Source organism: Acomys minous, assembly GCF_964271855.1.
Source record: "Acomys minous genome assembly, chromosome: 16".
Classification (NCBI taxonomy): domain Eukaryota; kingdom Metazoa; phylum Chordata; class Mammalia; order Rodentia; family Muridae; genus Acomys; species Acomys minous.
The window spans coordinates 39,235,290-39,258,741 of NC_140498.1; the positions used below are offsets into that span (position 1 = coordinate 39,235,290).

Genomic DNA, 23,452 nt, shown 5'->3' on the forward strand with positions numbered 1-23,452 from the left:
CTGAGGCACCTACCTCTCAGTACCCCCACGTGCCTACTGTACCCTGCTTTCTGATCATGGGAGGCAGCATCACCAGACTCATGGGAAGTGTCAGAACCAGCTTGACTTCTTGGTGTCAAGAGGATGACCAAGGTTTGGTCCTGACACAAATGCCCTGCCTGAAGGGGTGGCCTATTGTTGTAGAGGACTGTGGGTGACTCTTGGAGAGGGCATGCTTGTCCTAGAGAGCTTTGCAGGGGCAGGAGAAAGTGTTCAGGTTAAGGACGAGGCCCAAGCCAGAGGGGGCAGGACTGGAGGCCAGGGACTCAGCCCAAGCCGCTGTCCCCCTCCCCCAGCTCAACTTGTCCCTGCAGGAAACTTGTCTGGTGACTCCTCCCCTAGCCTTCCTCCCTCCCCCCTCCCCCCCCACACCCAGGCTGTCTCCAACAACAGAGACCTGACCTAAAGCCCTGAGGCCAGCCAGCCCCGGATAAGAGGTATCCTGATCTCTGTGGAGGAGGTGAGAGACATGTGGAGAACCCTGGGCGGCTGGGGTTTGAATGTCTCCCTGGCTAAAGCACAGGGGCTGGGTGGTGGTGGTGGTGGTGGTAACTAACAGGCGCTCAGGCTGTTCCTGTGAAGGAGGAATCCCAGGGCTGGTAAGTTTGAGAAATGCTGCTTGCTTATCTGTCACCCTTCCCCCTTACTCCCAAGCTAGGACAGAGCTAAGCATGTGACTTGAGCCTTAGAGCAAAACTTTTGCCCTTCTTGAGAGGGTGGTGTCTTCCAGATCACTGTTGTAGACACCTTGACACCTGTGTGGTTGCTGGGCTTGGGGACAAGGTGAGAACACAGAACAAAGAAGCACAAATACAGCACAGCCTTGCCCTCTGCCTCCCAGGTCACCTCAACTGTACAATGGGAGGGTGCCGGCACCCAAGAGCCACCATCTGCACACATGGGTGTTCCAACTCTTTTGCAGCCGCAGAGAACCTGAGACTGTGGCTGCTTGCCACCCCCGGCGTCCCATCTGTCCTGACTCCTTGACTTCCTGGGCCACCCCTACTCCCAGCCATCAACCCTCAAGGGCCAAATCTCAGGCTGGACCAACTTAGAGATGCCAGTTCCTCTTTGCAGCCCAGGCTGCTGGGGCAAATCCTGGTGCCAGCAGGGGCTGCGGGAAGCCCCCGGGGCCTGCACTGCTCCCCAGATGGCCTGCTCTTCTTGACGGCTGGTGCTGCATCCTGTGTCCATGTGCTGGATCTTGAGGGACATGCCATTTGTCAACTACCCTGCCGCATGCCTAGAACTGGAGCCTTTGTTCCAGAGGATGTGACCGTGACAGCTTCAGGGCTTGTGGTGGTCAGTGACCTCATCCATGGGGCTGTGCATGCTCTCCAGTACACTTCCCGGGAACCTCAGGGCCGCTGGGTGACTGTAGGCACGTACTTGTCCCCTCGAGGGCTGGCTGTGGATGCCCTTGGCCACTTACTGGTGACAGACTACTTGCCTGGAATTGTGCATAGTTTCGTGTTAGGACCAACCTTGGAGTCCCTCGGTCCAGTCTCCATGCTAGGACTGGAGGGCCCCTGTTGGGTAGGGCCAGGGCCAGATGGGGGCCTTGCTGTGAGTGAGGAGTTTGGGGATGTGCAGCTGTTTGGCAGTGCCCACCAGCCTCTGGGTTCCCTGGGAACCCTGACTGGGCATAGCTTTGGCCATCCAGCAGGTGTGTGCTCTGATACAGAGGGTAGCATTATTGTGGCTGATGAGCAGAGGCACCAAGTGATTGTGTTCCCCCGGGTTGGGCCACCCATCTGCCTGCAGTTGGAGGGACTAGAGAGGCCCTTGGGTATGGCCTGTGCACCCCAGGGCCAACTGGTGGTGGCAGATGCAGGGGACAACTGCATCAAAGTGTACCAGTACCTCGGGGAGATGGCCTGATGGTTCTGGGGAAATAGCCCCTTCCCATGACTGGCTAGGCCTGAAGCCTGTACTGTCATGGAAGACGGGTGGGCTCCTTGGGATCTGTTGAACCTTCATCCTGACACCTGGTCATAGCTGGCTTTTTTATTTCCTCTTGGCAAGTAATCCTGTCTCTCCAGAAACTATGACTCACCACATCCTGGTGCGGCTCTAAAATGGTCCGTTTCCACTTCACTTCCCTTTTCAGTATACCTGTAGCCATTCATATGCCCACCCAGACCTCCAACCTCCCTGGCTCTGCTAGCCTGGGTCTCAGGAGGCCTGAGCTTTGAGGCAACACTAGAAGCTACAGATCCTGGGAGCTGAGGGTGTCTGTCAGCACATAGCCAGGTGCCCCAACCCCTACATCCTAATCTGAGGCAGACAGACAGGCAGGGAGGGTGTGGCTAGCCTGGGCTGGGCAGTTTAGGGTAAGGGTGTGGTCCCTTAGTGTTTCCCCCCCCCCCCCCACCCCAGAATCATCCCCACTCTTGAGCCTCCAGCAGCAACTCTGGGCCCAACAGAGGTAAAGGGTAAGCGAATTGGAGGGTCATGCCCTATAGATGCCCTAGAGGGGAAGCATGGCAAGGGTTGGTTGGGTCTTAAGGGTCTCTCCTGTACAGGTGCTGTTTTGAAAGATGTCTTCAGTTTCTCCATCAATGCCGGGCCAAACCAATCTTGAGCTTTTGGGTGGAACGCTGGGAGCGCTCTTTGTAGCGCAGGTCCTTTCATGCTTTTCCATTCAAGGCAGGAGAACAGTGGCCTTTCCTCTAGGGTTATAAATGAGATCTGTTGCCCCCTCAGGGTGTAGGGTGGCACCCAGCCTGTCGTCTGGACACTAAGGTCTGTGGTTTATGCCACAACACCTGTCGCTCCTCCAGATTATCTCAGTACGTCCTGATCATTATCTTGTGGGGGAATTAATGGATAATGTAAGAACTTTAATCCCAGCACTTGGGGGAGGCAGAGGCAGCAGGATCAATGTGAGTTCAAGACCAGCCTGGTCTACAAAGTGACTGTGTAGCTAAGGCTACACAGAAAAACTCTGTCTCGAAAAACAAAACAAAACAAAAAAAGAACTTTGTGTGTAAGTAGATGCTCAATAAACATTAGTTGCAGCGTTGTTAAGGGTATGGCTTTCAGACTATGCGGCCCAAATATGTCGGAGTGCACTCTACCCGCAATGCAGAGACAGGTGGAAGGGCTCGGGCTTGGGAGCCTAGGCCGGAACGGCGCTGAGAACAAAGCGACGATCTGGGTCCCCAAAGGCTGGATCCAACCGATCTTTCGGGACGTTTGCAGCAGGGTAGGTTTGACGGCAGGAGTCGCGCGCGGAACTTTGAGGCTCAGTCGGTGGACAGCCCGGGCACGTTTGGGGACCGGACCGTCGCGCGGCAACGCGCGGAGCCGGCGGAAATGGTGCTGATGTCCCGCGGCGGGCCTGGGGGCCGGGAGCACCGTTGTCCACCCGGGCCTGCCAAACGCGGTGCCCACCCCAGTGCCTTTCCTTACCGCTCGGGGACGCGGCCCTGGGCACCAGCCGGTGAGCACTAGAGGGCGGCGGGGCCGGGAGAGGAAGAGGAGGAAATCCCGAGGCAGTGCCAGTCTCCTAATACTCTGAGATGGGAAACCTGGAGCCTTGGGTGGAGGGAGCGGCGGCCGCCCCGCAGCTGACCTCCTGGCTCGGCGGCACCGGTTGTGGGTCTGGGCCTGCTGTCCGGAACTTGAGGGAGCCAAGCTCCGGGCAGGGAACTAGCTGGAAGATTTCTGGGACGTCGGCGGAGACTCACACTTGCCATTAACCTCAGTAAAAATCGGAAACAGATTACCCACCTCCTTTTGAAATGAAAAAAGAAAGAAAGCATTTACAGAGGCAAAAACGTGTTTCTGGACAGGTTCTCCTGTAGGCTAGGTTGGCCTCAAAAATCCCAGTATGGCAAAAGATGACCTTGAATTTTTGATCTTCCTGCGTCCACTTCCCAATTACAGACATGCGCTACTACTACCCGGTTTTGAGGTTCTGGGGGACTGAGCCCAGGGTCTCGTACAGGCTAGGCAAACATCCTACCGACTGGGCTACAATCCCCTGTCAGAAAAGTGGATTTTGTTTTGCTTTGGGGTTTTGTTGTTTTGAACGTGGGGTCAATAGGAACTCTCTCAGAGATTCACAAAGAAGAGTTTCAGCTATGATGTGTCCCTGTCCGATCTTAACCGGGCTGGCCATCCCTCCAGCCCGTCCTTGCAGGGGAGGTAAGCAGTAGTTCTTTTTACTGAAGTCTGACTTCCTGAGGCCTCTCTTGTTTAACCCACCTGGGAACGGGCGGCAGGGAGAGGGAACGGACCCCTTCTTAGCAGAGGCAGCTTTTCCAGGCTTGGACTGTTCTTTTCATCGGCATCTTTTCAGAAGTTCGCACTGCCCAGGTTTCTGCCTTCTCTCTCCAGCCTCTCACCTCTTGTATCGATCTCCTTGCTCTTTCATGTTTTTCTGCTGCTGGAATCCCAGCAGCCCAGTGTAAGCAGACTTCAGTGGTTCTGGCAGTGGAGTTGGGAGTGAGGGCGGGAATTTGCCTCATAACGAGTTCTCTCAGTACCCTACAGATCAGAGAGCACCAAGCTCTCTGCCTTTCACCTTCTTTCCTTTGACCTGAGCTTTTTGGTTTTGATTTGTTTTTTTTTTTTTAAGGCAAACTAAATGAAGCGTGCTGTACAAAGGATGTGCACAAATTATGTACACAGCACGTTGCATTTACTCGTTGTGAACAGACTCAAAACCAGCCCCCTCCCCCGCCACATCTATAATTAGACCAAGGGCATTTTTCTTCCCACACAGTTTGTGAGCATTTTTTTCCTTAGTTAATGGGAAGTGTTCCCCAGGAGAGTCAGATGGTATTTCACTGAGCTGTGTGTCCATATGGGGTTGTTGAACAAAAGCTTGGGCTGTACTGAATGGTCCTCTGTGACAGTGGCCCACTGGGGCTCTTGCAGGCAGAATTGCTCTAGGTTTGTTTGTTTATTTATTTATTTATTTTCGAGACAGGGTTTCTCTGTCCTGGACTCTCTTTGTAGACCAGGCTGGCCTCGAACTCACAGCGATCCGCCTGCCTCTGCCTCCCAAATGCTGGGATTAAAGGCATGCGCCACCACGCCCAGCTGCTCTAGTACTTTTTACAATGCCTTACAGCCCCATGTCATGGCTTTCTGGAGACAGTTCTTACAGAATGGATGGAGAAATTGGTACTTGATACTAGCTATGGGATTTGGCCTGGGCTGGTGCTGGGCATCAGGGTTTCTCTGTGAATACCCAGCAGGTGCCTGCTTTCTTCAGGCATTCCAGTTTGTTTTACTGGAGACTTGTGATGTGCAGTCTGTGGAGAGGCTTCCTTGACTCACTTGGCGATGGCTGTTGCAGAGAGAGCTTCTTCAGGCTTGGATTGGTCTTTTTTATTTATTTATTTATTTATTTTTTTTAAAGATTTATTAAGTATACAGTATTTTGGCTGCATGTATGCCTGCACGCCAGAAGAGGGCACCAGGTCTCATTATAGATGGCTGTGAGCCACCATGTGGTTGCTGGGAATTGAACTCAGGACCTTTGGAAGAGCAGCCAGTGCTTTTAACCTCTTAGCCATCTATCTCTCTAGCCCTTGGGTTGTTCTTGTATTCAGCATTTGGAAATTTTGTTTTTCTTTTCTGTTTTTTCGAGACAGGGTTTCTCTGTGTAGCCTTGGCTGTCCTGGACTCACATTGTAGACCAGGCTGCCTTCGAACTCACAGGGATCCACCTGCTTCTGCCTCCTGAGTGCTGAGATTAAAGGTGTGTGCCACCACCGCCCAGCAGCATTTGGAAATCTTACAGCTCAACTCAGACACGTTTAGACCTCTCAGCTTTGGGGTGGGCTTACAGCTCACATGAGAGTCCAGGTCTAATCCTCGGCATTACAAAAGCCTTTGCCAGTAGTCATGTGAGGTCTTCTCTGGGCTAGTTTACCTGCAGCGAGGGAGAAGCTGCATCTGGGTCCCTCAGGCTCTGGGCATTTGTCCCAAGCACTTGTGTTACTCTCTGGCCTCTCATGTCCAAGGATTTTTTTGTGTGTGTGTGAACAGTAGACCACAAAGCTCGGGTTCAGCCCAAGGTGTGTGCCTCCCTCAGGAAAGGATCCAAAATTGGGGGTCTTTGTTTAGGATTGCTGTGTCCTTCACACAGGCAAGATGGGAAAGCGTCTTTAAAAAAAAAAAAAGAAGGCACACGTAGGCACCCAGACCCTGCCAACCACTCTAGCAGATTAGCAAGGATGCCCATTAGGAGGCCCACAACCCCAAATAGCTGCCTTCTGTAGAAGGAAAGGTGGAAGCCCCACAGAATAGAGGTTTGTAGCTGCAGTGGGGTTCTTGATGCTCAAAGGCCACATCAAGATCCTGAGAGGCCAGGGGGCTGGTGTCCTGTCACAGAAAATGTGTTGGCATTCTCTCATGGAGAATAATAATGCCCTGCTGGGAGCCCCATCTTGTCATGGCTGTCAAGGATTCCAGAGAAAGATAAGTACGACCCAGAGGTACCTCAGGTGGGTAGAGGGCAGAGTTAAGGCAGCTCTACCACTGAGGCACATCGCCAGCCTCTTCTTTACCTATTTTTTGAGACAGTCTCTGAGTTACAGATCGGAGGGGAATGGTATCCTGGCAGTCTGGGGCCAAGGAATACCACAAAGTCACATCACACAACAAACCTTATAGAGGAAATTTATTGGGAAAGACCCAAGAGGATGGCTACCTCTGCTTGGGTGAGAGGCAGCAGAGAACTGAGTGAGAGGCAGGCTTATATTGGGTTTTGGGGGATGGGGGTGGCAGAGCTTGGGCTTATTACTCTGTAGGGCAGAGCTTGGTCACCATTATGGCCTTTCTTGTTTTCTGTGAGCAGAACCTGGCAATTGGAGGTCCTCAGGATGGGGCCTGGCCACTTTGATTCCTTGAAGGGCTTACAGTCTCACAACATTGACCCCGTTGGCCTCGATCTTGTTCTGTAGCCCAGGCAGGCCCTGAATGTGCAACCCACTTGCCCGAACTGTTCCCCGAGCCCATTGGCAGGAGGACATGCTCCCTGTTTCAGAGCGACAGGCTTCTTCAAGCAGGGGTATGGAGTCCTAGGCCCTAGACTCAGCTTTAGGACCAGTGCTATGTGTGGGTGTCTGGTTTTCCTGAGCCCGAAAACAAGTTTGGTTTACTATTATTTTTTATTTTTGGTGGTATTTGAGATCAAACTCAGAATGTTGGCCATGCTTGGCAAGCACTCTACCATTGAAAACCATCCCTGGCCCTCCAGAACAGGTTTGAAACTTTTTTTTTTTTTTTGATTTATTTACTTTGTGTGTCTGAGGTTTTGCCTGCATGTATGTATGTGTACCACATATGTGCTTGGTGCCCATGGATCTGCCTGAATTGGAGTTATGAATGGTTGTGAAACACTGTACGGGTTAAACTCAGGTCTTCTGCAAAAGCAACAGCTGTTGTTAACCTCAGAGTCATCTCTCCAGCCCCAGGTTTTAAAATTTTATCTTAATTCTTGCTTAAGTCAATCCTGGTTGTTGCTGTTTGTACCCTTATATTGTATCCCAGGCTTCCCTGAAATTCATGTGTAGGCCTCGCTGGCCTTGGACTCACAGTCATCTTTCTGCTTTAGCCTCCTAAGTACTGAAAACATAGTCAAGAACCATGGTATCATCTTTTTTTTATTTCTCCTCTCTTCTTACACTGCTGCCTCCACCTTCCCACAGCTGGAATTACAGGTATGCATCACACAGCTGGCTTCTGATTTGTTAATGTTTTGGTTTTTCGATACAGTATTTCTCTGTGTGTCCCTGGCTGTCCTGGTCTTACTTTGTAGGCCAGGCTGCCCTCAAACTCACAGAGATCCTGCCTCTTCTGCCTCCCTGAGTGCTGGGATTAAGGTGTGTGCCACCATGCCTGGCTAAGTTATGATTTTTGTACATGCTTGTACTTTGTGCTTTTACATATGAGGCTCATAAAGAAGCCCTCAGGCCCAGCCCATATACTGCTGTCGCTGCAGTCTGCCTGAACACCCCACTTTGCCCTGCTTCAGGCTGCTTGCCTCGGTGAGGAAGCACTGGCCTGCTGTTGCACCTATAGCTGCTGCTTTCTGGGGCAGTGATTGGGTGAGTTCAGTCCCTGTGAGACACACAGCTTTCACCCACAGTCTCTGTCCCCAAACCCGGAATTGTGCTTTCCCAACCTGTGGCCAGGTGAGTGGCCCATAAGCCTAGTACAGCATCTTGCTGCCAGACACACAGTTGCAGCAGCTTCACACCAACACTGTCTCCTCTCTTCCAGGGCTCCCAGCATGGTGCTCAAGGCCTTCTTCCCCACGTGCTGTGCTTCGGCAGAGAGTGGCCTGCTAGTGGGACGGTGGGTCCCAGGACAGAGTAGTGCTGTGATCCTGGCTGTGGTGCACTTCCCCTTCATCCCCATCCAAGTCAAGGAGCTCCTGGCCCAGGTGCAGAAGGCCAGCCAAGTACAAGTGTCTGTGTTAGGTACCTGGTGCCACCGTCAGCAGGAGCCAGAGGAGAGCCTGGGACATTTCCTAGAGGGTCTGGGTGCCATCTTCTCCCATGATCCCTGGTTGCAGCTATGCCGGGAGAGGGGTACCAAGCTCTGGAGCTGTAAGGCCACGTACCACCAGATTCCCAACACTCTGGACACGCCTACTGAAGACCAGGTCATGCTCATCTTCTATGATCAGCGCAAGCTGCTGCTCTCCTGGCTGCACCCACCTAGAGAACTGGCTGACTGTCAGAGTGGAGACACCACAGCCAGCACCGGAGGCCTAGCTGACGTCTTTGACACAGTGGCACGCAGTGAGATGCTCTTCCGAAATGACCAGTTTGATGAGGGCCCCGTCCGCCTGAGCCACTGGCAATCGGAAGGAGTGGAGGCGAGCATACTTGTGGAGTTGGCAAAGCGGGCCTCGGGGCCTGTGTGCCTGCTCCTGGCTTCTTTGTTGTCCCTGCTCTCAGCAGCTAGTGCTTGCCGGTAGGTTCCTCAGACGGAGGGCAGAGCTCGAAGAACCACAGGCTCTCCCTTTAGTGTGTAGTGGCACTGACAGAGGTCGGCCTTCCTGAGCTCATGTTGTTCCTGGGACCAGGTTCTCATCCTGCCTTCCCTCCCTCTGCGTCTCAGAGGATGATATCCTAGTTGAGGCTACTGTTCCTGTGTCCCTTCTGGGTCCAGCCTTTTTTTTTTTTTCCTGGAGACTGTGATTGGGTGATGCTCATCCAGTCGGGTATAGAATGAGTCACAAACAGTTCAAGCACCTAAAAGAGAAATCTGATGAGCACAAGACTGGGTTATTGTACCTTTTTAAAAATTATATGTATGATTGTATGAGTTGATCTGCGTTTGTGCATCTCTTCTCAGAGCTTGGTTCTGAGCCACCATGTCGGTGCTGGGAATGAAACCTATGTCTTCTGTAAGAGCAACACATTGCTGTAAGGCGCCACATCACTGCACCATCTCTTTAGCTCATTTCTCCATGTAATAGTCCTGGGTGTCCTGGAACTCTTTTTGTAGATCAGGCTGTCCTTGAACTCACAAAGATCCATGTGCTGGGATTAAAGGCATACGCCACTATGCCTGGCACTATTTTTTGTTTTGAGACAGGGTCTCAGCTATGTAGCCTTGGCTGGCCTAGAACTCACTATGTAGACCAGGCTAACCTCAAACTCTGCCTCTGGGAGTGCAGGGATTAAAGCCAGTATCTGTTCTCTTAGGGGTTGACCTGTGAGGACACAGAGCTGCCTGCTTCCCAGCTTTTCTGTTCTCCCCACAGCTGGCTTCAGGTGCTCATGCAGTTTCTCTCCAGGCTAGCCAGTTCCCTGGGGCTGGTTCCCACCCAGGCGCTCTAGAATCAGATTGCTGACCTAGTGAGCTGTTTGAAAAATCTCCAAATCCTGGGAATGCTGGGTAACACTGGGCTCTTTAGGTTGTGAAGGAGAGCTTGGGGGAGCCTTTTTCTCCCAGAGATGTTCTCTTCTCCCTCTCCCTCCCCGCTGTGTGTGTGTGTGTGTGTGTGTGTGTGTGTGTGTGTGTGTGAACTCTCTCAAGTCTGTCGGGGCACAAACTTGCCATGTAACCAAAGATGACCTTTAACTTTTTATTTTGAGACAATATGTCATGATGTAGTCCTGGCTGTCTTGGAAAACTCTATGTAGGTCAGACTGGCCCGGAACTCAGATCCACCTCCTTCTGCCACCTCTGCTGGTATCAAAGTCGTGTGCCACCACAGTACAGGACAAGCACTCTACCTGATGAGCTACACCCCTAGTCTAGGAGGTTGGCTTTTTGGTGCTGCGGTCCGTAGGAAGTGGCTGTAGCTCTCCCTCAGCTTCCCCTTCCTTTAGATCTACAGACTGGTGTCTGGCGTGGGGTCTTCCACTTTCTAGGGGCTTTGGAGACCTTTGGATACTGTCCCAGAAGGGGAGCCCTGGGTAACCTATGGGGATACACTTTAGTTGCAGGGGCTGCTGGGTATTTTGATGTATGGCGTAGACTTTATGACAGCCTTAGAATTAATAAGTGAAGCTGTACCTGGGCCCAGGTGCCATTATATCAGAGATGGTCCTTAGTTTTTCTTATCCTCTCAAGGGCTTCAGGGAAAGTGAAGAGATGCTTGTGTATTGGTTGCAGACACCAGCCTGCTCATCAAGCAAGAGTCGGTGGTAGCCAGGCGGTGTGGCGCACGCCTGTAATCCCAGCACTCGGGAGGCAGAGGCAGGCGGATCGCTGTGAGTTCGAGGCCAGCCTGGTCTACAAAGCAAGTCCAGGACAGCAAAGGCTACACAGAGAAACCCTGTCTCAAAAAAAAAAAAGAAAAAAAGAGTAGGTGGTTATGAGTGCTGGTGTGCAGGCGTGGTGCTCACTACAGAGTAAAGCTCCTCTACCTTTCATGACTGTGTGCTCTTCTCAAACAACTCAAGGGTGTGGTGAGCCCAGGCCCCGAAGGACTGACTTGGGGCCTTGGCATTTCATGTGGCCAGTGAGAGGTCACTGTGGCTGGCTACTTGAAAGGGAAGTCATGCCCTGCTCTTTCCTCCTGAGGTTACCCACAGCTCTGCAGGTCCCAGGAGCCTTAGGGCCCTCCTGCCTCCAGCAAGGGCTCTGAGTGGGAACATAGCTCCTCCTGCTGCTGCTGCTGCTGTGCTCCTCTACCTGCTGTCCTGGCTCACATGAGTCCAGCCCACTTGCTATCGGGCACTTCCTCCTTGTCCTGGAGACAACTTCTCTTACTATGCGAGCATCTGTGGAAACGTCTCAGGGCCCCCTTTGTGAGGGATTCAGTCTTACTGGAAAGGCCAGGAAGAACCGTGCTGAGCTGAGTTACCTTCCAGTAGGCAGGGCAAGTCCTGGGGGGAAAGATGACCTAATCTCCACTTTGGGGACTTTTATTTTTTCTTTTGAAAGAGAGGGTAGCCCTGACCAAGCTGACTTTGGATGCAAGAGACGCCTGCCTCTGCCTCCTAAGTGCTGGCATTAAAGGCGTGCGCCACCACGCCTGGCTCACTTTTCAGCCATCTGGATGCAGCTCAGGCATACCTGAGGCTCTGTGAGGTGGTCCATCTCTGCAGTGACAGTAAGCTCAGTGGAGGGGTATGGGTCACTAGGGTGCTGACCTCACACCTGTGCATCCTTGCTTGGCCATAGTGTCCTTCACACTTACCTGGGCCTTGCTGAGCTTTGGAGTGGAACCAGAGGGCTCAGGCTGAGTGGATCTGGCTCTTTCTAGCATGAGGAACCTTGGCTGGAAACTTAAGGCTGGAGGTATCAGTCTCAGCCCTTCTATTGTCCCTAGGCTGTGGAAGCTGTGGCCCCTTTCCTTCATCAGAAGCAAGCTCTCCACTTGTGAGCAGCTCCAGCACCGCCTCAAGCACCTCTCCCTCATCTTCAGCACCGAGAAAGCCCAGAGTCCCATGCAGCTGATGAGGTATGGCTTCCTTTACAAAGATGGGTAGGGAGGCCCACGCTCTTCCCCACCTCTGCTCTGCATTGATCCTCCAGCCAGGCCTCTGAGGTCACAGGCCGGACCTAGCTATCTCTCAGCTGTTTTCCTGACATTCCTTCCAGGAAGGCCAACATGCTGGTTTCTGTGCTACTGGACGTGGCCCTTGGCCTGCTGCTGCTCTCTTGGCTGCACAGCAATAACCGAATTGGACAGCTGGCCAATGCCCTGGTCCCCGTGGCTGACGTGAGTAGGTGTGGGTGGAGCCCGGCTTCCTGAGGGTTGAGAATCCTCTTAGGCAGTCCTTTGGCTGGCAGGAACAGCTCTTCCCTGTCCTCACCATAGAGCCACAACCCTTGGCCCTAGCCTGAGATGTTTCCTGACTCTTGGGACCTGTGTCTCTCAGAGTACCACTGGCCAAACACCTGCTGCCCCTTCTTGAAGCTGGCAGTTGCCTAGGGGCCACTTGTGGTTGAGGCTTCCATGGGCGCCTTTCTGTACTGAGATGATCTTCTAGCTGAAGCCAGTCTCAGGACAGCTAAGTGTTGAGGGCTGTTGCTGGGCTGGCCAGGCGATTCCCAGATAGCCTTTACACTGGAATGAGGCACAGGCTTGTCCTCTGTGCTCCCAGTGTCCCCTGCATAGTATGTGCAGCGCATGCACACTGGTCCCTTCCTGCTCTTCTGGCCTTCTCCACTTCATTTCCACCCAGCCTTGGAACGTCCCAGGTCTCCATCTCATCTTCAGCAGAGACAAGGCACTGTCTCTACTGTGAAAGCCTTGAGGGCGTCCTCACGGCACAGCTTCTGCTCCTCCGTCAGTGTAGACACATGCCAGCTCTGCTTGTTGCCAGGCCAGGAATCTGGAGGCAGCAGTGCGCCCCTCTCAGCTTCCTAAGTTGGGAGGTGTGTGGAGGTCATCCCAGTAGGAAAGAGAAGCTGGCACCGCGGTAAAAGGGGTAGGCTGTTTCTATATTCTGTTTCTTGGCTAGCTTTGTCTGAATCCTCCTTTTTGCAAAGCTGAAAAAGAAAAAACCACCCCCAAAAATCCATAAATATTTAATTAAAAATGGCGTCTCTTTCCGCTGCCAGGCTTTTATCCTTTAAATATTAAATAAGCCCTATTTATAAAGAAGGTTTTGCTCTCCTCCCTGGTGGTCCTAAGGCTCTTACAACAGGGCTGCAAGAGGCTTTGGGAAGAGCATGTAGAGAGAAGAGACTTACTCCTGTGGGCTGCATGGTGGTGGCGCACTCCTTTAATCCCAGCACTTGGGAGGCAGAGACAGGTGGATCTCTGAGTTTAAGGCCAGCTGGTCTACAGAGTCAATTCCAGGACAGCCAAGGCTATACAAAGAAACCCTGTCTTGAAAAACCAAAAGAAAAAAGAAAAGAATTGCTCCTGTGGCCTAACCTTGGTGACAAAGCAGAGCGTGCCTCAGCCTCCTTGCTTCCCCACTCTGGTCAGTGAGTAGCACTCCACCAGTGTCTTTCATCCTGGCAGCCAGGACCAGGTTCTTTGATTGTTGTTGAAGCCCCTGTGCTGTTTTATTTATTTGGTTTTTTGAGACAGGGTTGGCTGTCCTGGACTCTCTTGGTAGACCAGGCTGGCCTTGAACTCACAGTGATCCGCCTGCCTCTGCCTCCTGAGTGCTGGGATTACAGGCGTGCGCCACCACCGCCCGGCCCCTGTGCTGTTTATTGTCCTCAGTTAATTTTGTCTTTTCTGTGAGGGCCCTTGCATTCCAGTGCTCTCACCTACTCCCCCAATCCCTGATAAGCCTGGCACTCTCTCTCTCACCCAAAATTGCTATCCATTGCTGGGTAGCCCTAACCTCCTGTAGCAAGTGGCAAGGTGAAGTCTTGACTGAGGGCTTCAGCATTTCCTAGATGTGGTTTGAATTGAGCCATGGTTTCTCCAGCCTCAGTGATATCCAGGTATCATGGGCTTTCTGGCCCTATGGGTAGGGCTAAAGTGGCAGGATAGGAGGATGAAGGATGTTCTCACATTGAGGTAGATGTCCCTTGGGGACACATGCACAGGAAACTGGTTTATATACCCCAGCCTGTTGGAAGATGTCCCAAGTCAGGATGTTGGAAATCAGCTGTGACCAGGGGTCAGGGGTCCAGTGGCCAGACAAATTTGGGAAACACTGTTTCTGCTCAATGTTAGAAGACAATGATTTTCCAGGCATGGTGACTCATGCCTTTAGTCCCAGCACTTGGGAGGTAGAGGCAGGCAGATCTCTGTGAGTTCTTGGCCAGCCTGGTCTACAGAGAGTCCAAACAGCCAGGGCTCTGTGTAACAGAGAAATCCTGTCTCAAAAAACCAAAAAGGAAAAAAAAAATCATGATTTGCCAAGTGTGGTGGTGCATGCTTTTAATCCTGGAATTCAGAAGCAGAGGTTCTCTGAGTTTAAGGCCAACCTAGTCTACACAGTGAGTTACAAGACAGAGCTACATAGTGAGACCCTGTTTAATAAGACAATGATTCCAAGCTTGGAAGCAAGTGTGGGCCGCCTTTACCCTGGCCAGATAGACTGGCTAGGGTGGGCACGCGTTATGGACAATCCTCTACCCATCCACCCACCTGCCTCAGTGTGACCATGTCATCCCTCCCCTGCCCCATGTCCCTGTAGCGCGTGGCTGAGGAGCTCCAGTATCTGCTGCAGTGGCTGATGGGTGCTCCTGCCGGGCTCAAGATGAATCGGGCACTGGATCAGGTGCTAGGCCGCTTTTTCCTGTACCACATCCATCTGTGGATCAGTGAGTGCCTGCTGGGCAGGGTTGGGCAGCCAGCAGGGCTGGTTGAGGGGAACGGGGGACTCTAGCCATACCCCATTTCCCCACTGCCTTCATTACTGGCCTCCCATTTGTATGAAGCCAGCTATGTCAGGCCAACTGCTCAAGCCAATTTCTGGGGCCAATGGCTGGGTCTGTACTCACTGTGTCCTGGAGTGTTAGGTGTGCGTTCTCAGAAACTGGGGCTCTCAGTGCCTCACGAGGCACTGCTCATGGCTGAACTCTATTCTGCAGGCTATATCCACCTCATGTCCCCCTTTATTGAGCACATCCTGTGGCATGTGGGCCTCTCAGCCTGCCTTGGACTCACTGTTGCTCTGTCCATCCTTTCGGACATCATCGCCCTTCTTACCTTCCACATCTACTGCTTCTATGTCTACGGTGCCAGGTATGTGTATGGTCAAGTGTAGCTTTCTAAGCCGTGGGCACACCACAGGTATATGTTGGGTGTGTTGGGTGAGGTGTGGCACAGGGCCACCAGCTGGCCCTCATGAGCCTGTGTCCTATAGGCTCTACTGCCTGAAGATCTACGGTCTCTCCTCTCTCTGGCGCCTGTTCCGCGGGAAGAAGTGGAATGTTCTGCGCCAGCGGGTGGATTCTTGTTCCTATGACCTTGACCAGGTACCTACAGCTTTGAGCCTGCTGGTGGGCCAGGGAAGCTACTTGGACCCTACTAGTGACCAGCCTACTCCTGTCTTGCAGCTAGCCTCCAGCAGTCGGCCTGGGGGAGGGGTCCCAGCAGACTATGTACTTTCCCCAGGTGGGCATAGGGCCTGCTTTGCTTTTTCCCATTTGCTTACCCAGATGTTATATGTGCACTTTTCCCTAACATCATATTTGCCTGCGTACTCTGTTGTTTCCTCACGAGCCACCAGGTCTGTAGGATATGTAGACATCCCCCTCATGGTAAAGGGAACATGCTGACCCTTGCTATCTCAGGAGGCCAAAAAATTCCACCTGAGGTTTAAAGCTGGGTGTGTACGGCCATTGACAGAGTGGCCTCCCTGACGTCGGTCTTGTGATGCCACGTATGCTGGTCCTTGTTCCCTACAGCTGTTCATTGGGACCTTGCTCTTCACCATCCTGGTCTTCTTGCTGCCCACCACCGCTCTGTACTACCTGGTATTTACCCTGGTAAGTCCACTCCCTCCTGCCCTGGGGTATGCAGAACTTGGATTGGTCCCTGCCTGAGACAGGCAACGTCAGCACGGCTGTTCTGAACTATGGTCTGAAAACTATGTATTGATCTTAAAGCAGTTGGGGTTCCTGCCCTGGGGAAGAGTGGCTGCAGGGGAGGTTAGACCCCATCTTAGGTGGATGGGGTTATAGAGGAGCCCTCCTCTAGTGGTGGGCCTGTTGAGCGGCTCTCCTCCTAGGCCTGTCTAATGTGTGGCCTCAGCCCCAGTCACTGCCCCTGAATGTCCCCTTTGCTACAGCTCCGGCTCCTGGTGATCACTGTGCAGGGCTTAATCCATCTCCTTGTGGACCTCATTAACTCCCTGCCGCTCTACTCCCTTGGCCTTCGACTCTGCCGACCCTACAGGCTGGCAGGTAAATGTGCTCCGGGTGCTGGGTGGCTGGCTGGCTTCTGATAGGTCATACAGCATACCTATAGGCCTTACAAAAGCACCTGTGCCAACCTCATGTGTCTTCTGCCTGAAAGAATTGGTATATGTGGCATGGAGGGCAGGGCAGTGAAGAGAGATTTGGCTGTGGGCACATGCTGTCTTCTCTCTCTCCCGGGAGAGTAATATTCAGAGACAAAGACCTGAGGCCTCACCCTCCTTGTAATATGTGGGGCTTGCTGTAGGCTCTGTATAGGATATGGCTGGGGCTCACAGAAGTCTGTCTCCATGTGGTTATAGGTTATATGTCAGCTTTTTGATGCTCCTCACCCTTGGAAGGCAGGCCAGAATGAGGGCTGCTACACTGCTAGAGGGTCATCTGCACTGTCTAATCATTACCTATTACCCAAGCTGTTTCCCTGAATCTCTGCATTGAGACCAGATCCCTTGAGGGGAATCTATCTCCTTTAGGTGTGAGGTTGTTATGGGCAACCCATTTGTCTCTGGGACTTTAGGCACAGCAGGGACTTTAGGATTACCTGGCATAGCCAATTCAACAATTCAATGGTTTCTAAGGTGGCCAGTATGCACGCCCATTTGACTCTTCCAGCCAGCCCAGCGGCTTTTGATGAGGGACATGCAGACAGATTCCTTGGCTTTGAACCAATATCAAGGTCTCCCTGCTGCTGAAAGCCTAGAAAACGTTTTTGAGAACATCCTTCTAGCTAATTTCTCCATTAGCCTCAGGGGGCTCAGGCCAGAGACTCATTTGCAATGTTGCTCACATACTCTCTGCCTCCACTTCTTCACCTTAACCACAAAGACAGGTGGGCCATAGTAGACCCAGATCCAGCCTGGAGCCAACAGCTGGGGCAGGGCAGTTTAACTTTGCTTAGAAAGCCACAGTTCTGACCCTTCCCACCTCACTGGCTTCAAGTAAGCATTGCCTGCCCTTTTTGTTTTGTTTTGTTTTGTTTTTTCGAGACAGGGTTTCTTTGTGTAATAGCCCTGGCTGTCCTGGAACTTTCTTTGTAGACCAGGCTGGTCTTGAACTTACAGAGATCTGCCTGCCTCTGCCTCCCCAGTGCTGGGGTTAAAGGTGTGTGCCACCACACCTGGCTGTCTTGGAATTCACTCTGTAGACCAGGCTGGCCACAAACTCAGATATCTTCCTGCCTCTGACCCACAAGTGTTGAGATTAATGGTGTGTGCTACCACCACCCAGCCAATTTCTTGCTCTTTTAAGAACCTTCCTCCTGGGCATTTTCTAGACTTGGAACCCAAACTACAGGCCAGGGGTATTGTGGGTCCCCAAGTTAGCCAGACATAGAAGTTGTAAGAGCCTGAACCACTTATTAGGGCATCTGCTACCCAGCATAGAGGCCGATGGGAAAGGTGGAAGAGAACCATGTGTGCCCAGGCAGGTCCGCTGCCACGTGGGTGCACTCAAAGGGCTTCTACTGTCACAGACTGCCATCTGCAGCAGCTTCTGCTGACTCACAGCACTCAGTAGGACCAGTGGAAGCTGACTGGGCGTGGGTAGTCACCACCTTCCTTCCTAAATACCTTGCTTTCCTATAGCTGGTGTGAAGTTCAGAGTTCTGGAGCAGGAGGCAGGCAGGCCCCTCCGCCTCCTGATGCAGGTAAGAACTCCCTCTACCCTTCACTGCCCCTCAGACCTGGGACCCCCTCCCACCATATTCTGCCAGTGTTCTGAGACAGCTGCGAACAGCTGGTATGATGCCTCCTTGGTGTTAAGTCGGCCAGAGGTCAGATACAGAAGTCCTCAGTGGAGCTAAAGGGGTCGGCTCCAGGCATCAGAACACAATAATTCACTGTGTCTGGAGCCTCCCCAGTAGGGTTGGGGCTACCTATTGTGGTCTATATAGCTGATACCTAGTCCAGCCTGTGGGTGGGGTTCCCCTGTTGTGGGCCTTATGAACTCCCCTGAGCCCCATAGTGCTGAAGAAGACTGTAATGAAACAGAAATGACTTTACAAAGACCTCATGACAAGTAGTCATTTCCTGTTGGACTTAAACCCTTTGCTCTTTCAGTCTTGGGTTCCTGGTCCCTGTAGGAGAAACCAGAACATGTTCTGGGGTAACTTGCCAGGTATTGAGTTGTACCTTGGGCCACGTGCTGGAACATCTTTGTGATCCTCCTCCTCCCAGGGTGCCAGCCCTTGAGGGTCTATAGACACAGCTGACGCGCCTGTGACCACCCACCCTACTGATTACTACCCTACCCTTGCAGATAAACCCCCTGCCCTATAGCCATGTGGTGCACACCTACCGCCTGCCTAGCTGTGGTTGCCATCCCAAGCACTCCTGGGGGACCCTGTGCCGAAAGCTGTTCTTCGGAGAGCTCATCTACCCCTGGAGGCAGAGAGAGGACAAACAGGACTGAGCAGCTGGACACAGCCGACGTAGCTACCACCGCACAGCGATCGCGCCTCCTCTCTGCCACAATAGCACTGATCATGGGGTCATCTCAGGTCCTGCCTTGCCCACCCTGACACTCTATGTACTGAGTGTAGGCAGGCCTCACCCTTGAGTTACTACTGTGGTTCTCAGAGCCTGCCAGCTTCAGTGCTGTACTCCATCTCTCCAGCACAGTGGTTCTCAGCCTTCCCAATGCTGGCGACCCTTTAATACAATTAGTTCCTCATGGTGTGGTGACCGCCCCCCACCATAATATTTTTTTTCATTGCTACTTCCTAATTTTAATTTTATTCCTGTTAGGAATCGTGGTGTAAATATCTGTGTCCTGATGGTCTTAGGTGACCCTTGTGAAAGGGTCGTGATTCACAGCTTGAGAACTACTGCTCTAGCACCACCTGTGTGGGGGCCCACATGGTTCCTGGTAGTCACTGCAGTGAGCCTGATTCCTAGGAGGGCCCAGACCCTGTGGATCTGCTGGCAGGGCCTCTTGGCTGTTTTACTGGGTGGGAGCATTCTGGTGCACTCCAGAAGCCCCAGCAGAACATACCCATCTGAGGAACTGAGGCAGCTACTGATCCCTTGTCCCAGTGAACTAATCCCTCACCCTGTACTTCATTGGGTTTGCTTGTTGCTGCTACCTGGAGATTGCTTTGTGAAGTTGCTGCTGACAGGCCTGTGGGTACCCTTTGCTTGAAGTCACATCATGTGGGGTAATTGGGTACCTGCCCACCTGGCTGTCCTGCTCTTGCTTAGTGCCCCATGTAGGGATAGGCCCTTGGCAAAATATCCTTTCTTCTCTTACTGACATCTTACAGGACTAAGCAGCTCCCTTCTGGACGTACCCTTTCATGGCCCAGTGTGGGAATGACCTTGGGGACGTGGAATGGCCTTCTCTGACACCTAGAAGGATCCCATGAGCTAGTCTCTAGGGGGCAGGAAACCTCACTGCCTCATGGTCTGGAAGTGTCTGCTGTGGGCAGGAGGGAGCTGCCAGCCTGCCTGTCTCTCAGAGGCACGCAGAACTATCAACATGGGTCCCTCTGTGCCTGCTTCCTCTTGCTGTAGGTTACAGCAACTCTTAAGCCCCCAGTGGAGGACGTTGGTGAAGATAAACCCTGACCCTGTGGTGATAATAAAGTCTCTCATGAATGTGGAGTGCTAGTTTGGATGTGCTGCAAGACTGGCCAGGCTCTAGGTGGGTGGGCTAGGTGGAGTTTTAGGTTACTTCCAGATGACAGCCATCATTTCCTGCCTAAGGCCTCTACAAAGAGTCTTCTGGTGGGTGTGCAGCTCTACACCCCAAGACATCTTAGAGAGGTGAACAAACCTAGGGCCTCAGGGGCTCTGCCCATAGCTTCACCCTGGTTCCTGGGACAGGGATACAGCCTAGTAGGGGTGGGGCTGTCTACTCTGGGCTCTGAGTATGTAGATTCCATACAAGGCAGAGCACTGCCCTGGACTAACAGGGTTTCTCTGTGTAGTCTTGCCTGTCCCAGAACTCTGTAGACCAGGCTGGCCTCACATTGAGATCCACCTTCCTCTGCCTCCCCAGTGCTGGGTTAGAAGGCTTGTGCCACCCCCACCTGTCGGGAACTGATTCTTACCGTCTGCAGCATTCATATGCCTTCAGGTCTGTTGTGCTGGTTTTGGAGAGCGGGTTCTCAGTTGCTTCCTAGCCTGGGGCTCCACAAAGGATCAGTAGAGGCCAGCTGGGGGTGCCATAGGGCCCTTGTGTAATGCTATACCCACCCAGAACCTGCCAAATGTGGCCCCACAGCTGTCTCTTGGTCCAAAAACAGAGGTCTTCAACCTGGGCTTCTTGGTAACCCTTTGGGGCTCGGCAGCACACAGGTTAGCACTTCTGGTGCATGCATTCTTCCCAACTTGGTCTGGCCACCACCACCACCACCATCCTTTTTTTTTTTTTTTTTTTTTTTTGAGACAGGGTTTCTCTGTGTTATCTTGCTCTCCTGAACTTGGCTGGCCTCGAACTCACAGTGACCCACCTGCCTCTGCCTCCCAAGTGCCGGGATTAAAGGCGCACGCCACTGGCCCTTACACATCCTTTAGCCTGTTCTCACCCCTTTACTCCTGGACTCCCATCAGGCAGAGGTCCTGACCTCAGCCCATCTGGCCCTGCAGTCCTGTCATGAGATTTGCCTGACAGTTGCCATTCTGTGCAGCAGAGTACTGGGCTGTCTGCCCTTCTGGGGACCAGTCAGGGCCTGGCACCAGAGCTGGCTGAAGGAACACTGGCCCCTGCAGCCACAAGAGTTGCCTCTTGCAGAGAGCTATGCCCGTGGAGGTTTTTCTGATGATTCTCAGACATAGCTCCTGTATTTGTAACAAGGGCTGTTTGTGGGCATTACTTTGTGGACAGGTGCCTAGTGCTGTCAAATTGGTGGCTTTTCTCAGGAGCTGTCATGGTTCCTATCACAATCTGCCTTCCTTTGTAACTAACAGAAACTTGTCTACAAACACTGGGACGGGAAAATGGCCTGCCCTCCCCATTCTCTGTCTCCTAGCTGCAGTGTCCACTAAGGTGTCTGGATTGTCTACTTGTGAGAGGCTGTGGGGCTTTTTCTTGCAGCCAGGCTAAGGCCAGGACTTCTGAGTAACTGACACTTATTTCTTCTTTCAAACATGCATCATGTGTCTCAGGCTGGCTATGTAGCTGAGGATGACCTTGACCTGCTCATCTTCCTGCCCCCGCTTCCTGAGGGTTGAGACTACAGCTATATAACACACAGTTCACGCAGGGCTAAGGAGCAAGCCCAGGGTCTCATGCATGCTGGGCAGACTATCAGCTGAGTTCCGTTTCCAGCTCAGCTGAAGTGTCTGTGGTTACCTCCTGAGCTTCTTGAACACGGGCTGCGGGGCCCAGGGTCTGTCCCCTTGGATCATGCTCAGAGCTCTGGGTGGGGAAGTTGGACTTAGCATGCTTTCTCTAATTACAACAGAATCCAAAAGACCAGACGCTTTATCAATAGAGGTTTGCTTGGCTTGTTTTGGAGGCTGAGAATCCAAGAACATGGAGTCAGCTTCTGGTTGTGAGTATTTTTGCCAAACACAACATGGTGCCAGGCATCACATGGTGAGAAGAAAGCAAGTGTGCTAGCTCAGTTCTTTAAGGCCACTAATGCCACCATGGGAGCCACCCTCATGACTTCATCTGATAATTACCTCCCATGAGTCCCACCTGACAAATTGTGAAATAAGGTGTGAGCCACCATGCTGCTCAGGCTGCTCTGACTCAAAGGCCCGTCTTTGTTTTTTTTTTTTTTCTGGAAATATTCTCACAGACAGCCTCAAGATAGAGTGTAACCAGTGTTCCTGGTATTCCTTAATACAGTCAAGCTAACACCTGAGTTCAGCTGCCACAGGCTGTCTGTGTCTCTGGACATGGGGATTTGGCTCCCCCCTACCATCCCTTCCAGATAACCTCAGCACCCATGGGTGACATTGCTATTTCAAGCCTTACACCTCTAAAGAAAGGCTCTCACAGACATTACAGCTAGCACAGGGGGAGAGAGCATCAGAACAAAGGCTAGGCCCAAGTCTGGACTCAGTGGCCTTTACATGGGGGGAGCTCCCTGGTAACCAGGGTCTGGCTCTCTAGGGACTCCATCCTCAACTGCTCATCAGCTGAAGGTCAGAACTTTCTCGACTGAATGAGATCCAGAGTTCAGGAACTGGCAACTCCTGAGGGGTAAAAAACAAACAAACCATAGCCTGGAAAAAAAAAAAAAGGTATAGTACTAACCTCTGGGACCCTTTGGAGATTAGAGGTGAGCTGAGAAATCCTGAGACCCAAAAGTCTCCATCCTACACACCCTTGACCAAGAGACTAGCAGGAAAGCCTGTCCCTGACGGCAGGTGAGGAAAGCTGTTGCTAGTTTCCAGGCACCACCCCCGCACAGAAGCTTCCCTGAATATGGTGTCACATCCAGTGGCAGTGTTCACAGGGTCAAGATGCTCATAAAGGCCATGTCTTCAGCTTTGGAGGGAGACAGTCACTCAGTGTGGGGCTGCTGGGATGAGGGGCGTGATGCTGGAGGCAATGCCTGGTTCCAAAAGTCCCTTGAGGGAGAAAACACCCCCTTTATTTGTTTGCTCGCTTATTGAGACAGGGCCTCTGTAGGCCAGGTCTCGGACCTGCTTCAGCCTCCCAAGTATACAGGGGTTAGAGATGTGAACCATTGTTCCTGGCTGGTTTTGTGTTAACAAGACTTTTTTTTTTTTTTGACACTTCACATTTGTTTACAATATCTGGTGAGATATAATCTGGAATCACTGTATTCCAGTTTCACTTTTGGACATTCGATCTGTTACATTTTTAGCATCAACAGACTTGGTAACTGCCTGGTAGTAACCTTGACAACCCTTCATCCACTGAGCATTCAGTTTACTTCATGCCGAGTCCTTTGCTTCTTTTGTTCTTCTCCTGAGGGACTGTCTACTGACCTCCATTCTGAACAATCTGGGAAGACCAATTGGTGGTGATGGCAAGAGTAGTGTCAATAAAGTGGTCACACAGCTAAAAGACAGTCTTCAGTGCAGGGGTCTAGTAGATTTCTTGGCTTTTCCACATGCCTGTCCCATCACAGCTCTGTGACCAGCAGACATGGCAATTCTGCTTCACCAAGCTTGGCCATGGTTGGCATGACCGGGGGTGTTATGTGTATGTGACTGTGAGTGTGGGT

General features: G+C 52.2%; 2 protein-coding genes across 6 annotated transcripts; both read left to right on the forward strand.

Moving 5' to 3' along the window:
• The first annotated feature begins 415 nt into the window (after nucleotides 1–415).
• On the forward strand, nucleotides 416–2,437 carry NHLRC4 (NHL repeat containing 4). 3 transcript variants are annotated; one of them, XM_084763113.1, is made up of 2 exons: nucleotides 416–499; nucleotides 881–2,437. In XM_084763113.1, exon 2 carries the CDS (start codon nucleotides 1,279–1,281, stop codon nucleotides 1,918–1,920), a length of 642 nt encoding a protein of 213 aa, XP_084619239.1. In that variant the 5' UTR covers nucleotides 416–499; nucleotides 881–1,278; the 3' UTR covers nucleotides 1,921–2,437. The 3 variants fall into 3 exon arrangements, with proteins under 3 accessions (XP_084619239.1, XP_084619240.1, XP_084619241.1); XM_084763114.1 differs by having other exon boundaries at nucleotides 417–499; nucleotides 962–2,437; XM_084763115.1 differs by lacking the exon at nucleotides 416–499 and adding an exon at nucleotides 582–638 and having other exon boundaries at nucleotides 962–2,437.
• Nucleotides 419–19,904, forward strand: PIGQ (phosphatidylinositol glycan anchor biosynthesis class Q). Of its 3 annotated transcripts, none has more exons than XM_084763072.1 (11): nucleotides 419–499; nucleotides 8,284–8,982; nucleotides 11,798–11,929; nucleotides 12,070–12,190; nucleotides 14,580–14,706; nucleotides 14,977–15,130; nucleotides 15,252–15,363; nucleotides 15,796–15,876; nucleotides 16,179–16,293; nucleotides 17,889–17,950; nucleotides 18,562–19,904. In XM_084763072.1, exons 2-11 carry the CDS (start codon nucleotides 8,294–8,296, stop codon nucleotides 18,712–18,714), a joined length of 1,746 nt encoding a protein of 581 aa, XP_084619198.1. In that variant the 5' UTR covers nucleotides 419–499; nucleotides 8,284–8,293; the 3' UTR covers nucleotides 18,715–19,904. The 3 variants fall into 3 exon arrangements, with proteins under 3 accessions (XP_084619198.1, XP_084619199.1, XP_084619200.1); XM_084763073.1 differs by lacking the exon at nucleotides 419–499 and adding an exon at nucleotides 594–638; XM_084763074.1 differs by lacking the exon at nucleotides 419–499 and adding an exon at nucleotides 3,315–3,484.
• Nucleotides 19,905–23,452: the final 3,548 nt, after the last annotated feature.

Bases quoted from the DNA above. Each gene is read 5' to 3' on its own strand.
- NHLRC4 (XM_084763113.1), top strand. From the start codon at position 1,279: ATGCCTAGAACTGGAGCCTTTGTTCCAGAGGATGTGACCGTGACAGCT.
- PIGQ (XM_084763072.1), top strand. From the start codon at position 8,294: ATGGTGCTCAAGGCCTTCTTCCCCACGTGCTGTGCTTCGGCAGAGAGT. The intron at 14,707-14,976 runs GTGAGTGCCTGC...TCTATTCTGCAG, and splicing joins CCACATCCATCTGTGGATCA to GCTATATCCACCTCATGTCC. The intron at 16,294-17,888 runs GTAAATGTGCTC...GCTTTCCTATAG, and splicing joins CCGACCCTACAGGCTGGCAG to CTGGTGTGAAGTTCAGAGTT.